Source organism: Xiphias gladius, chromosome 2 (assembly GCF_016859285.1).
Source record: "Xiphias gladius isolate SHS-SW01 ecotype Sanya breed wild chromosome 2, ASM1685928v1, whole genome shotgun sequence".
In the NCBI taxonomy this organism is placed as follows: domain Eukaryota; kingdom Metazoa; phylum Chordata; class Actinopteri; order Istiophoriformes; family Xiphiidae; genus Xiphias; species Xiphias gladius.
Window position 1 is genome coordinate 6,717,535 of NC_053401.1, and position 14,900 is coordinate 6,732,434.

A 14,900-nucleotide genomic window follows, 5' to 3' on the forward strand; every position below is an offset into this window, starting at 1 on the left:
ATCATCATTATTATTACTACTACTAATAATAATATTAGTAGTAATAATAATAATAATAATAATAATAATAATAATAATGTTGTTGTTTTGTTGTTATTGTTGTTGTCGTTGTTTTATATTTATATTTACATAGTCTATTTCATGCAGACTGATCTAAAGGCTCCATAAAAGTGGGTTGTCGTCTAAACCAGTTGTTAAACCAGATGAGACCTACGTCATGGTCGGTGTGTCTGCCTCTTTAAAAGTATTGTAAGGAAGTAGAGATGTTAAATAGAAGCAGATAGAGGCAGAAAAACAAGGCAGGAAGCCAAGCAAACAGTTGCTAGCAGAGCAGCAGTCGAAAGGGTAGGGTTTATTCCTCTGCGGCTTTTATTTTGAACGCTGTACCGGATGTTCTGTTTCTCGGTGTGGCCGGTTGGACACAGAGCAGCGCAGAGGAAGAAGTAAACCGAGAGGCAGCAGGACTGGAGCAAACCCAGCAGTCTCGGCTTCATGCTTCGTCCTGGGCACTTCTCCTCCTCCTGTCCGCTGTCGACAATATTGTGACATTATTTATTTTATTTTTTTTAAAATTTTAATTATTTAGTAAAAAAAAAAAAAAAAAAAAAAAGAAGTGGGGGGGAAGAAGGGGGCCGAGTCATGGAGCTTTACTGCCTGGAGTCGGACATAACCGTGAAAGCCCAGCCTGACCCAAACATCCTCTATGATGACAGAGTGTTGCAAAGCTTATTAACAATTGAGGACAGGTTTTTACCTCAGTGCTCATACTTCCAGCGGGTCCAGAAGGACATTCAGCCTTATATGAGACGAATGGTTGCAGGCTGGATGCACGAGGTTTGTGGGCATTTCATGCATTGATGCTTTAGCTAATGAGTTTTTTTTTTTTTTCTTCTCTTTCTTTTTTTGTTTTTTTTTGTTTTTTCTCGCATGTTGACACACATCCTCAAGCTAATCTTGGCTCATAAACTGGGTATTTTAGTTCATGGAGAGTTGTCATGGATGCTAACCTATTTGACAATTGAAAAACAATGACTCACCAAAGGCGTAGGAGAGTCGGAAATTCCACCACGAAGAAAATTCAGCTTCAAAGAAATAGCCTCGCTAGATATTTACATTGGTTCACAGCTACAAAGTTGGTTCTTTTTGCCAATTAGCTAGCTCGGGCGACAGGGGGGGAGTTGGGTTTAATTAACATAATCGAAAAGGCGACCCTTCCCCATCCCTGTAATTATTATTAATTTTTAAAAGTGAGCACAGCTCAAGGAAGGGCAGGCAACGTGAATGCAAAACCACTTTCATTTTTAAAGATAAAACCCCTTCATGTCAGCAGACGCTCCTTTTTTGAAGCTTGACCGTCGGGAACGATTTAAACACAACTTGGGGACATTTTGCACCCGTCGTTAAGCTCCCAGATGATTTATTTTGATTTTTAAACGTTTTTTAAAGACGGCGAGCCCCGACAAGGAAGAGGAGGCGAGGGGGGGGGGGGGGTGTTGCTGAACGACTTCCTATTGAACTAATTTGTTTCTGCCTTGTCCTGACTTTGCAGCTTATGACTGACTAGAGAGACGTTGAAATTAGTGATTTTAAACCTTCAAACCCAAAGACAACACTAGCATGGAAAAATCACAGTCCTATAAGCAAAACCCACCCCCACCTTTAACTGCTCCTCTGTCTTAAAGCATATATAAATAATCTGGTTTTCTTCTGGATTTTTCCTTTCATAAATACAACCTAATATTTGTTTGTTTGTTTGTTTGTTTTTTGGTTATATTTCTATTTCTGTCTAGGTTTGTGAAGAGGAGAAGAGTAACGAAGATGTCTTCCCTTTAGCCATTAATTATTTGGACAGATTTTTAGCAGTGATGCCCACTAGAAAGAGCTATTTGCAGCTTCTGGGAGCCGTGTGCATGTTCCTGGCCTCCAAGTTAAAGGACAGCAGGCCGCTATCAGCAGAAAAACTTTGCATGTACACAGACAACTCCATCACACCACGGGAACTGCTGGTAAGAACTGGACTTTCAAAAGACCCATTCATTCATTCGCTCATGGGAACATAAAAATGCAGTGTCACATTTTGCGATGATTTTATAATGCTAATAGCTTAATTTGTTTCACAGGAAATATCCCATTTTCCCCATAAGTGGAGCTGTGCACAATACGGCCACATCCTTTCTCTGGATCCATGTGGACTGGAGAGGCGTGTGATGCCATCTAGTGCCAGTTATGCAGCATAGAATTTGGATTAATCATAAAATGTTTGGACTTGCATTAAGGGGATGGCTGCAACTCACTATTATTTTCATTATCGTTTTTTTTTCTGAATTACTCCATCAATCATTTGTTCTACAAAATGTCTATAAAATTATGAAGAATGTCCATCTCAAGTTCCTGAAAGCCCAAGGTGACGTCTTCAAAATTGCTTGTTTTGCTCAAACAAACAGCCTGGAACCCAGTGATATGAAGTTGGCAAACCAGTCTCCACTTGAGGTCCACATACAAGCTAGTTCTGGAGCTTTCTACCATATAACACATTCCTCATCAGCAGATTGAGTTTGCTGTTTCATGTTCAAACTTTCCTTGATTCTGAGATATTCCACGTACTATTACAAAGCAAAAACATAGTTGATTGACAGAAAAATCAATCGTTTCACTCATTTTTCTAGCAAAAATGGCAAAATTCTCAGGTTTCAGGTTCTCAGATGTGAAGATTTTCTGCTTTTCTGCATATCCTGTGATAGTAAACTGAATATCTCTGGGTTTTGGACTGTTGGTCGGACAGAACAAGGAGTTTGGATGTTTTCTGACGTTCTATAGACCAAACGATAAATTGAGAAAATAATTGTTAGTTGCAGCCCCAAATAAAAGCAGCAAATCCTCCCAGTTGATAAGTTGAGACGACGTAATGTTCATCGTTTATGCTTAAAAATGACTTAACCAATTATTCTCATTTCAAAATAGCTGCAGACTAAATTTCTGTCCGTCCGCTACTTGATAAGCTCTTGACCATATGCCGGTTTTAAGGTTAGACCTGCTCCTTATTTCAACCAAACAGCTCCACATGCTCTCTATACGTCCTCCTGTGATGCCTGCAGCTGTTGAGGGAAATGACATTCATCCCATGTGATGCTCCATATTGTTGTAAGATTCCAGATTCCTGAATATCCTCACAGGATGCACAGAGGACGCAGTGAGAGCCAGTGAAAGATGTTGCAGCTCTTCCTTGTAATGAACACTCGGCTGCTGCTTCAGCTGGAAGAAAGAAACTTGAGAGGGTGGAGGGGTGGTTGTGTGTGTGTGTGTGTCGGGGCAGCTGGCCAGGAAGTGAGCGCACCGACAGCGAACCTCTGCCCCGCTCATCTCACAGTCAACAATCTCCTTAGGGGCTAAATGGGTTAAATGCAAGCATGTGTGTGGCAGGTCATGTACTGAAACCCATGTAAATGTAGCTGACTTTTCAGATGACAGCAAAGGTTTTGGTGGCGATGGGGGGGGGGACTTTCCCTGCGGGCATTGGGGTGTTGGCGCTTACTACGTTTGCTTTTTAGGTGACACATCTCCGTAAAGGAAGTGAGAATCTGTCATGTTTTTAAAAAAGAATCTGTCACATCGAGCCCAGTTCAAGCAGCATTAGCTGCTCCTACTCCTCGTTTTGACTTCCAGTTGACATCTGGCTTACTGATATAAAGACGGTGGACAATTTAATAGAAACACCTGTCAGTTTAACCCAATGCAGTTCAACAGCACCACAAACTGAAGCCTCCAAAATGACCATTCAGTGGAATCAGTGCATCTCTGAAACGGTTTCAACAGAGACTGAACATCGTAACCTTCATGAAGGAAGGATTTATTGCAGAACTGTTGTAACAGACTGCATTAGATTTACCTGGGGGTTCCTAATAAACTGGCAACTCAGTGCACATGTTAACGTAAAGAAAATGCAAGCCTAAATCTTCCAGTAATGTAAAAATGCTGTCATCTCATACAGGGTTCCTCATTGGTAACACAGTGCATCTGGACTCATATATTTATAATGATATAATGCGTCGGACGTAACAGTTTCATACTAATGAAGTGACAATAGAGGACTTGACTGGGGACACCACTTCCTACTAGTCGTCTTAATTCTTTAATTGGGGACCAAGACGAGAAATGTTAGGAAATGCTGCAAACTGCAGAACTTTACAGACCCACTCTGAAGCTTCACTGCAGTAATATGGAATTTAATATTGAAATGGGTAACAGGGCATGCTTGAAATAGTGTATGGAAATTTGTGATTCTGTAACCCCGTTTTTAAAAAATCCATTACGTCGTTATACTTGTGAAGGTTTAGAAAGATTTAGAAACGTGTTGGCTGGTTTTGAAGACTGACTCAACACGCAGGAAATTAAATCCTTAAATGTGTAAACCTTTTTTGCTGGTGCAAAGACTGTATGAAGAGTCAGCTCTGTGCTGCGGCCTGTGCAGTGCAAACTCATGGTAGCTGTTCCAGGCTTGTGACAGGAAGGAAGGGGCTAGCTGTCTCATTGGCAGGGCCTCTTAAGCAGGGCAAAGCTTGTCACATGCCGGCGATATGAACACAAAGGATGCGAGGAATGAGAAAGGCATGCAGATAATAAGATACAGCGAAGAGAGATAAAGTGAAGAAATGTTACTCCTCTTACAGAGCTGTTTCCTCTGGGAATAGGGATGGACTGTGATCTTTTTTCATGCTCAGTGGCACCGTGCCATTTAACCCTCTGAATGAGTAGATTTTGCCAAGAAAATGTATTTGAACAGGTCATCTATTCTGTGTCTTTTAGGACTGGGAACTGGTGGTGCTGGGGAAATTGAAGTGGAACATGGCCTCAGTCATTCCCAATGATTTTATAGAGCACATCATACGCAGGCTGCCCCTTCCCAAAGACAAAGTGGCGATGGTCCGCAAACACACACTGACATTCATCGCCCTCTGTGCCACAGGTAACACAGCTGCATATCATTTCATGTGCCTCATGTGCTTGCTCACTCACACATTCACTTCGCTGCCTTGTTATTCCCACATCCACCAGAATATTCCCACACACACAAACATTCTCCCATCATGAGTCATCTGTGACCTCTTTCTTCTCTCAGCATACTCCTCTGGCTGCCTTATCCACTTTCTAGTCTCTCCACAGCCTGTCGTAGGGGTTTTTCTCAACAGCGAAGCAGCTGCAAAAAGCTGCTTAAAGTGGTCATTTCCACGTTTCTCTGCTAAGTGCCTGAGAAAAATCCTATCAGTGCTGTGTTTAGATTAGCCACGTACATGGTAATGGTGGTGATTTTATCATACTGCAACTTGTACTCCAGCGGAAGCACAAACTTTGCTGCTTGACTCAGGTACATCTGAAATTCTGCGCTGCTCTGCCTGTATTGATTGTTGACAGAGAAGCTTCCAGGTTTAGAAAGTCAGGAAAGTGATCCAGTGATCTTCCTTCCTCCTCCCATCCTGGCCTCATGTCCAGAATAAACTCTGGAGGCTCTGGAGAAGCACAAACTCAGATGTCCCCTTAGGCCTCTTCCTAGGTGAATTTTCATGGCATTCCTTTGTCTATACTAGGAATCCCTCTAATATTTTCATATCCTGGACAGAAACAGTACTGCAGGATCACCTAATACACATAATATACAGCACTCCTCTGTCACAAGGCTGTGTTTCATCTGCTGCTTCCTTTCAGCTAATTCAATGAAGGAAATAAAACAAAGGAGGTCACTTTAGTGCAATGAAATTCCTTAGAAACGGCAGTGCAGTCAGATCTGGCCAATAAGCACTTGTTTACTAGAGCTAGAGCTAGTTATTGGAACCATAGGCTCCTTCAATGACTTTCATGCCCCGTTTAGCACAGTTTTAGTGTCACACGTTTTTTTTATATTTGGGTGTGTTTCAGTGGTCGCCCCAGCTATTCATAAGCAGCTAGTTATATCCAAGCACAAAGCAGCCACAGTGGAAAAAAAGGAGGCCTGCTGTGGTTCTGCAGTAATGTAAATGTTTGGAGTTTTATATGGAGTTGAGATGTTATTCTTATGATGGAGGAGCTCCTCCTATGGACAGCTGGTCCCTGGAGGAGAAGATGGGCGTAGTGAAGCAGGCTGCTCTCCAGGGTTTAATCAAAGCTATCAGGCCACCAGGACCGGTTTGCAGTGGGCTACGGCTACGTGCTGGGTTGGACTAGTGCAACAATTAACATCTTTGAATGCCAATTCCCTGCCTTTTGAGATCAGTGTTTGTTATGTTCATGTGCTGAGACCGGAAGAAGCCTTTGTGTTGTAATTGTGGAAAAACCACCAGGGGCTGTTTTCACAAAACATGTTAACGCTAAAAGTAGCTCCTGACTGGCCGGGGTTAGGAGAGACTCCTAAAAATAAGGGGTTCATCAGTTCTAAGTTTCTGCTCTAAGAGTAATTCACAAAGCAGTTTAGCACTCAAAGTTGCTCTGAGTCTGAGAGACTGGTAGAGGTAGTCCGGAGTCAATTAGACCTACTCACAATCATTGAGCTGCTGAAGGAAATATTGCTTCTCACATCAGTTTTGGAGAAAATTCAACAATAATCAAAACTTTTGAAAGCCTATTTTGGTGGTGAGCAAGTTATTAAACAGTATTCCAACCATTTTAGCAGTGTGCGCCTACAGCGTTTTCAGACTCACGATGGACAGTTCAAACAAAAAGTATCAAGCTGATGCAGCAGAAACAGAGATCATTTTAATCACACCCATTCTTCTTCCTCGTCAAAACCACATACCCACAATGCAACTCGACCACCGACAGTTTGTTTGTCACCTATCTATCATTATATCTACCAATCTAGCGCTCTGTGTGTGTGTGTACGTGTGTTTACGTGTGTTTGTATATATATGTGTGTGTGTATATATGTGTGTACACGTGTGTGTACGTGTGTGTGTGTGTGTGTGTATATATATGTGCGTATGCGTGTGTGTGTATATGTGTGTGTGTGTGTGTGTGTGTGTGTATATATATGTGTGTGTGTGTGTGTGTGTTCCTCACCCTCCTTTTTAGTGATATTGATTTCATTTCATATTCACTGCCAAGGATCGGTCAGCTGTTAACCATTCACTGTAGACATAGAGTTCATGAAACATTATATCATCCATAGCAACGAGGCCAATCACACCCCTTCTCTTAGCTCAAGGGTCTCTCAGTTCTACTGTAAAAATTTCTCTCAGCAGCTTTGTGTAAAGATTTTAGGAGGAAACTCTTAGTGATCTTAAAGGGCCCTTTAGGAGGACTCCTAGTGGTCAGATGAGATACTTTGTGAATACAACCACAGGGTTTCCCATAAAATGAAAATAACTGTCAAGGTGAGAGCTGAAATCATGAGCTGTTCAAAGCAGCTTCAGCTCACTACATGTGTTGATGTTGCCTGTTGTTCTCTCCATGGCTGCTTCCTCTTCTGCCTCCTCCATCCAGGCCTGTTGTCGCTTAAGTCTTTTAGACTTGGGTATAGACTGGAGGGAGTTGTTCCTGGAACTCATTTGTCAGCGAGTAGGAGGCTTCCTACTCTGCTTTTCTAATCAGGGCTGTAGTTTCTATGAAGGAAGCGGCGCAGGTTTCACAGAGCAGCCATGTGTGTTGAAATTTAGACTGTGGGAAAGTCAGGTTCAGCTGTAGAGCATATGTATTGGGTATGATTCAGATGTTTGCACCTCTCGTGCATCTCTCATACTTCCTTTCGGCTGATTTAAGTGTTGCAGCGCTTTGTGTCACGATTACAAATGTGATTTCCATATGCCACTATGGCCTAAATCTACTGCTTGACTAATTGCACATTAATACTCTTTGCTTCTTCCTCACCAGATGACCGCCTTGCCATGAACCCTCCTTCCATGATTGCCTCGGGCAGCATGGGAGCTGCTGTCTGTGGCCTCCAGCTGGACCACACTGACCAGAGGCTGAGTCGAGACAACCTGACAGACCTGCTGGCCAAGATCACCAACACAGAGGTGGTGAGTACCACGGTGAAGGAGATTTATACCTGTGAGAAGCAATTACTCAATAGTTTTAGTGCTACACAACAATGCGTTGTTAATAATAATCATTGCAACATCTCACGACAGCAGCATAAAGGCCCTTTAGTAAACAACAGTGATGACTTCAGTAGTGGCAGATTGAAGCTATTTACTTTTCATGGAGAGAGAGGGAGAGCAAGCTTTTTGGCTCTTGGCTGGGGAGCCAGACTGCTGCTATAAAGAGCAGCGGCAGAGGGAATGTCTTCTTAAAACTCAGAGCCCACATTCTTGTGGTAGGACACATGCAATTTCTTTGCTTGGCTCCCAGTTTAGCTGTGTGCCCCTCCTGGTGGAGGAATATGTTCGTAATGAAGTGAAGTGGCGTCTTTTCCGGTAAAGACCAGTGAAGAAACAAAGTTATCGCAGCTCTCCTCATACCTGTACACTTTTGGACATTTTTGGAGGATTATTAATGTATGAACACTCATTAACTTTAGTGGAATGGCTGAGTTATACTGTAGTCATACACTGTGGGGTGGAACTGAACTTTAAAAACGTGGGCTTGAATGCATTACGGCGTATAACTCACACACGGTGAGTTATATACGGTCATCATAATGAGCTTATGTACGTTTGATCATTGTGCAGTACTGAGTATTCTGAAATTTCTATTGAGTTTGTACTGTATACTGCGCAGGTGCTGTAATATAAATACAATGGAAATGAAAGGGTCTCCGTAGACCATGATACACTATATATATTCTCATAACAATTCATGAACTATAAATCATCATAAAGTCATCATAATGGGAGAATGTACAGTTTATCAGTGTGCAGTATTGGGCATTTTGAAGTTTGAATGGAGTTTGTATTGTATACAAGTGCCGTGCTATAAACACAATTACAGTGAACAGGCCTCCATAGACTTCAGTGTGTTATGTAAGCCATAAATTGCACACTCCATCTAAATGAGTTTATGTATATTTGATCAGTGTGCAATACCGAGCCCTTCAAAATTTGAATGGAGCTTGTGCCGTATACAGGTGCTGTGTTATAAATACAGTGGGAGTGAAAGGTCCTCCATAGACTTTAATGTGTTCTATAAGCTATAAACTGTATATGCCATCATAATAAGCTCTAATACAGCTTGTCAGTGCAATAGTAAGCATTTTGAAATATGATTTGATGTTTGTACTATATACAGGTTGTGTGTTATAAATACAATAAGAGTAACTTGAACCACAATCACACTAGTTTAAAAAATATCACATATACCATATTTATCCCAGTGTGGGATTTCGTTGTCGCAGTATCTTGTGACACCAGAGGACCAGTTCAGAAGCCTATAAATCGAAAAAGGCCGCAGTCATTGGGCCAAAACGACAACAGGGTTGCCTCTTGGCTTGTGGTCACGTTGCCATGGCGACGAGTGCCCCGCAACCCAGCCGTCACAACAGGCGCCCCGACTGCAGCCCATCGGGTTCCAATTATCCGTACATTTCAAAGGAATGCTGGTCTCTTTGCGGGCCTCGGTGAATTCTTGAAGACTGCTGCAGCCGGCCCAGTGAGGCAGACCTCCCACATCTTCAAGTCTTCAACGCAGACCTGCAGAGGAGACAGAGACAGAGACAGAGACACGATCCCCTTTCACAAGAGAACTTGTCCAAAAACATCCGGTCCCACTGTCCTATATTCTCCATACCCAAACTCTGAGGGTCAGGGTGCAGTAGGTCAAAGCCATTTCCTCTAGGCCTCCACATGGGACTGACCGTACTGTAAACCGCGGGGGAGTCCAGGGTTGCATATCTGCCTATCTGTTCCGGGATAGACCACAGAGCTCTTTTAGGACCTTCCAATCCCTCCCCCCTTGTCCCCTCGCTCATACCTCAGACATGCGCAGGTTTCGTGTCACAGAGGAGCCGTGTGCCAACGTGTAGCTCGCTGCTGTGTCGTTGGTATCGGAGTGTACTGGTACCCATTGTTCTGGTCATGATGCAGACAGGACCACCTACAGCAAAAAACATAATTCCCTGCTGGTATGCAATGCATGTGACCAAAGCTGTTAGACAACTTTTACGTCAGATCTGCGCACAGGTGGACAAATTTAGCTCTCCGGAGTCCGTCTCTTCATCATTGAATAGACTGAGAATGTTTTATTTATAGTAACGTAGCTTTATTTGTGTGTCATGTAGAGACAAGCTGAGAAAACCTGCTGAAAAGTGTTGATGCGGGGCTTCACACAGCATCTCATTCATGTCCATGGACCATAACAGTTTTTTAAAAAGACATTTAAAACTTTGAGTTATTAATATTTTCTGTAATTTACAGGCATATATAGACTTTAAACGAAAAAGGCAGAAAAACGAGTTGGGATAAAATCATTTTACATGTGGACTGACTGTATTCTAGTTTTATTTCTTACATTTTTTTCTGCAGTAATTGTGTGTATAAATAGTAAAAACCTATTTTACACCCTTGAAGTGTTCTATAATAATATTTTGAGTGATTATCACTTTTTTATTGGTTCCTGTTTCATTTTTTCTTCTTTTTTGGCAGTATCCTGGCAGCTCTACGCTTATAGCAGTCAAACTTATAGTTGAGTTTGCGTTGAGAAAAAAAAAAGGATACCTTGCATGTGGAGTAAGGACAGTTTAAAAGATGCTAAACAAAGACAAAAATGAATGCATACAAAGTTTGCAAAAATTCTCCACAGGGTTTTCTTGGTTGGTGTGTAAATGGCGGGCCTCTCTTAAAAGCATTCACACACTAGCAGAGGTGTAATGGAAGTGTGCATGCGTAACAATGTCTGACCCTTTCTGTTCCAGGATTGTCTGAGGGCGTGCCAGGAACAAATCGAGCGTGTGCTAGCCACCAGCCTGCAGCAGGGCCAGCAGTACCGGCAGGATACCAGGGTCAGAGCAGGCAACAAAGCGAGGGAGCAGCAAGACCAGTCCAGCACCCCCACAGATGTACGTGATGTCAACTTATGAACTCCCGTCGCAACCTGACTCGCACACCACCCATGCCTGTCTACCAATGAACTAACCGGAGCGATCGAGGGGGCATGAGATGCCAGTATCTACGTCAAGTCACTGCATGAGCGATGGTGTGACAATCTATGAACTTTTAGAAATTAAGAAATTTCTAGTTTTTCTCTTTTTTGCCCCATTCATACCTGGCTGGCTGTACTTTCACCTTTTGTACAGGCCACATTTAATCAAACAAGCTATTTAAAAAAAAAAAAGGTAAATTCTTGAAAACTTGATAGTGCCTTAGGTTTCCCAGAATGGAAACCTGAATATATTTTCATACTTGAAAAAAAAAAAATAGCATAATTATATGAAATATACATATTTCTTTTGATGCAACCTAGCAAAAATAAATATGATAAATAATGTATATTTAGCTAGCATTAGTTATGTTAATCTTTATCATCTTTAGCAAACAGTTATCAATTCACAGTTTTATCGGGGGTTTTTCCTCATCTGAAAATCCATGTAGTAGTGATTGAAATGCTGATAATACAGTACATGGCATTTAAACAAAGCTGATATCCAGCCAGAGGAGCGCTACTGTAGCTGGCTGCTCTCTCTATCTATCATACTGTGTGCACCTGTAGCACTGCTTACTATTTATGCTGAAAAGTGCTGGCCAGGAGTGGGCTGGGCCTGCTCACCGAAGAAGGACATGAGGGGGGGTTTGAGCAGTGGCTAATGTCTGAAAGGTTAAGGCAGAAGACAAGGTCAGTTATTAAGGTCTTGATTTCCCTGCTGAATCCACAGACTAGTACAGTATGTTAACAGGACTGTGTGTACATGTATATGATTTCAGCGAGGCTACATTTAAATGTTCCGATTTTGGTGTCGCTCCTACGCGTTAGAGAGCAGTTACAAGTGTTTAGTAGTTAGTTTAGAGGGGGTTTTAGCCTGAGTCAGGTAGTAGTGATGTCATGTTACTTGTGAAAAAGGAGATTTGGCAAGTTTTTACTGGTTTGAGGGGAAACGAATGAAGAATGAAGGGGTTCTTGTAAGGTTTTTGGGAAAAGATAAGCATGTGGAAAGTTGGGGAAAAAAACGCAAGAAGTCTGGATTGATGAATGATAGCGAAACAACGAGGAAGTTTACTTAAGCTATATGATGTTTCTGCAGTTACACAATACTTGAGTGACACACAGAAGGAGGAGAAATCCCTGATGATGTCCACGGGATCAGTTTGGGTGTGCCGCAGTTTCTCCTGTTATCAATTATACCTTTTAACTTTTTGGAGAGAGGGCGACTTATAACAATATTGATGCACTTTTAAAAACACACTCCTTAAGATTGGTAAGGGGGATGGTGGTTGAGGAGAGTTCAGTGGGTTGTTAGGGTCAATTATGTTCTTATTTTAGTTTTTCTTTAAGTTATTTTTTTTTTTTTTTTTTTTTCTGGGCTGGATTCCCATGGGGTAACGCACGTTGTCTTGAAAGCTACGCCTCGACAGGTGAGGAGACGTAGGATAATCGGTGTTATAGTATAATAGTATAGAAACTACGGAAAGCCAAGTCACATGTAGACTTAGATTTTTTTTTTTTTTTTTTTTTGGTTCAAAGCGTTTATTTACTTGAAATTTGTTCATTCATAGCCAAAACCTTCCAATAGTTTTTTTTTTTTTTCAAAGAGTTACACACAAACTGTGTCCAAAATATTCTTGTTAATGTTTTGCTCTTTTTATGTAAACTGCTCTCTGAACTGAAATTTTAAAACTGCCATTTTTGTGACTTCTCTCCAGTTATGGACATGGGTAGGAAGGGGTTTACATAGTGTGAAAGCTTGTATATAACCAATTTCCCCAAGAGCAGAAATGCCACAAATCCTCATTACGTTTTAGAAAGAAATAGTTTCTAAATTATATACATGCATGTTGTGCAAAAGCCAAATGTTTTTTTTCCTAAAAATGTGCTTTAAAAAAGACAAAATGTTTATGCATTTAAAGGTTTTGTGTGTAATTTGTAAGACATAATTCCAAAGTGAGAAAAATAGATTATACACATGATTCTCTTGCTGCTATGAAGCTTTTCCTTTCTAGTCTTACACAAAGATGCCTTATTGTGATTCACTTGTGTGCTGCTATATTATGAATTTTGTATACGTAACAAGTCTTCTTTGCTTTTCTGTTGTATATGTACTGGAGGGAACGTAACACAGTTTGGTGCGGGACTGGAAGTACTTGTGTTTGCCGATCTTTTTGATTAGCATGTTTTATTCTTTTATTGTTTCATTTGTATCTTTATATTCTATCATATTCTTGCTGCTTCTTTGTAATGTTTGTGTACCTCAGGTTAATTTGGACGGATAGAGCGAGAGCCCATCTCATCATTACCTCATCACATTTCACATCACACACGTCGTTTTCACTCTGAATTTGTTGGACGGGTTTCACTTTTTTTTCTGTCTGGATGAGAGGAAGTATGGTGCTTCTTCTCTTTAAATAAAAAAAAAAAAATTTCAACCGCCAGATTCCACTGAGCAGTTAAAAGTGCCTATACTTTAAAATAGGTCGTTTCATACATCTGGTGCTAAGTCAAAAACAGCGTATACCGTATGTTATACATGTATCAGAAAGACAAAAAAAAAGGTATATTTTTTTCCTACTTGGAGTTTCATTGGCATGTTTTGATCAGTTCATTGGAATAAAGTGGAATATTGTTTAGTTTTGAGGTACCCATTTAGTCAAAGTTTAAACCACGTGAATGTTTTAGCGTTGTTCAGTGTGGTTGTTATTCCAAACTCCTCTCCCACTGTCCCCATGTGCAACCACACAGTGTACCTCAACAATTTCTCCTCAATAAATTGGCTAAAATCATGTGACTTGTTTGTTTGTTTTCTTCCTTACAGGGTTTGGTCTCTGCAGATTTAATAATTCTGTTAGATTGGATTGTTTACCTCCCTGTTGCCACCAGAGGGCGACGAAACCCCTGAAAACATTTTCTATTTATTACTTTTAGAAACAGAAATATCCAGCTTGAGAAAGACAAAAAAAAGCAGTAGATGGCTAGAAATAATAATAAAAAAAACAAAAAAGGCATATAAAGCCAGGGGTCATTGGTTCTTGTTTTATCTGTTTGAACATAAATCTTGTAAATATCCACACTGAACATTATAAACATGCTTTACAGAATAATTGTGCAGTATCTTAAATGATAGTTCTTTGATTTTACTAATTAGATATCTATTAAATTTGTACAAATTCTAAATACTTTCAGATATGAGTGAAACTTTTGACAACTGAACATACTTAACCTTACTGCCACTATTTGAAATATTACATCCCCTTTTTATTACAAATGATTTAGAACGAGCCAATAATCAACATGTGATTGTAAACGTTTCTCTAATTTGTCCACGTAAATTAACAGGTATAGTATGTCTACAGACACTTAGATATGCAGATCTTTAATTTACTTGCCAGATAAATACGTTTTTTTTTTTTTTGCATTGTATATAGTATAAAGTTCTTATTAATCATTCAGGATATAATTTAAGTTTGTCATTTAATGTGTGAAAAAATGTTAAAATGAAAGAACTTATTCTAGACCTTGTTGATAAAAGTGACAAAACGGACAAAAACATAATCCAAAATGTATGTGTACATCAGAAATAATAATCGAGTTACTTTGTCCCTAAGGGGAAACAAAAATGCAATAACATGAACACATTGTATGAATACAAAATGGAAATTGACAAAAAACGAGTAACCGAGTTAAAATAATTTAAAAATAAGGTTAATTATAAATTAAAAATATATCGTTAATCATGATGATGATAATAATAATAATAGTTAAGTTCAAGTCAACTCAATAGAAGATACAACGAAGTAAAAATTAAAATAAATAAATTATTAACAAAATATAGAGATATACTTCACTAAAACATA

The 14,900-nt window shown here is 40.3% G+C and overlaps 1 protein-coding gene across 1 annotated transcript; it reads left to right on the forward strand.

Annotated features, from left to right (window-relative positions):
• The first annotated feature begins 593 nt into the window (after positions 1-593).
• On the forward strand, positions 594-13,829 carry LOC120802400 (G1/S-specific cyclin-D2-like). The gene is made up of 5 exons (XM_040150167.1): positions 594-834; positions 1,791-2,006; positions 4,804-4,963; positions 7,837-7,985; positions 10,814-13,829. Exons 1-5 carry the CDS (start codon positions 640-642, stop codon positions 10,976-10,978), a joined length of 885 nt encoding a protein of 294 aa, XP_040006101.1. The 5' UTR covers positions 594-639; the 3' UTR covers positions 10,979-13,829.
• Positions 13,830-14,900: the final 1,071 nt, after the last annotated feature.

What these genes read in the sequence shown, in the direction of transcription:
- LOC120802400 (XM_040150167.1), top strand. Translation starts at nt 640, where the DNA reads ATGGAGCTTTACTGCCTGGAGTCGGACATAACCGTGAAAGCCCAGCCT. An exon ending in TTGCAGGCTGGATGCACGAG is followed by an intron (nt 835 to 1,790) that starts GTTTGTGGGCAT and finishes ATTTCTGTCTAG; the next exon opens with GTTTGTGAAGAGGAGAAGAG. An exon ending in TCACACCACGGGAACTGCTG is followed by an intron (nt 2,007 to 4,803) that starts GTAAGAACTGGA and finishes TGTGTCTTTTAG; the next exon opens with GACTGGGAACTGGTGGTGCT.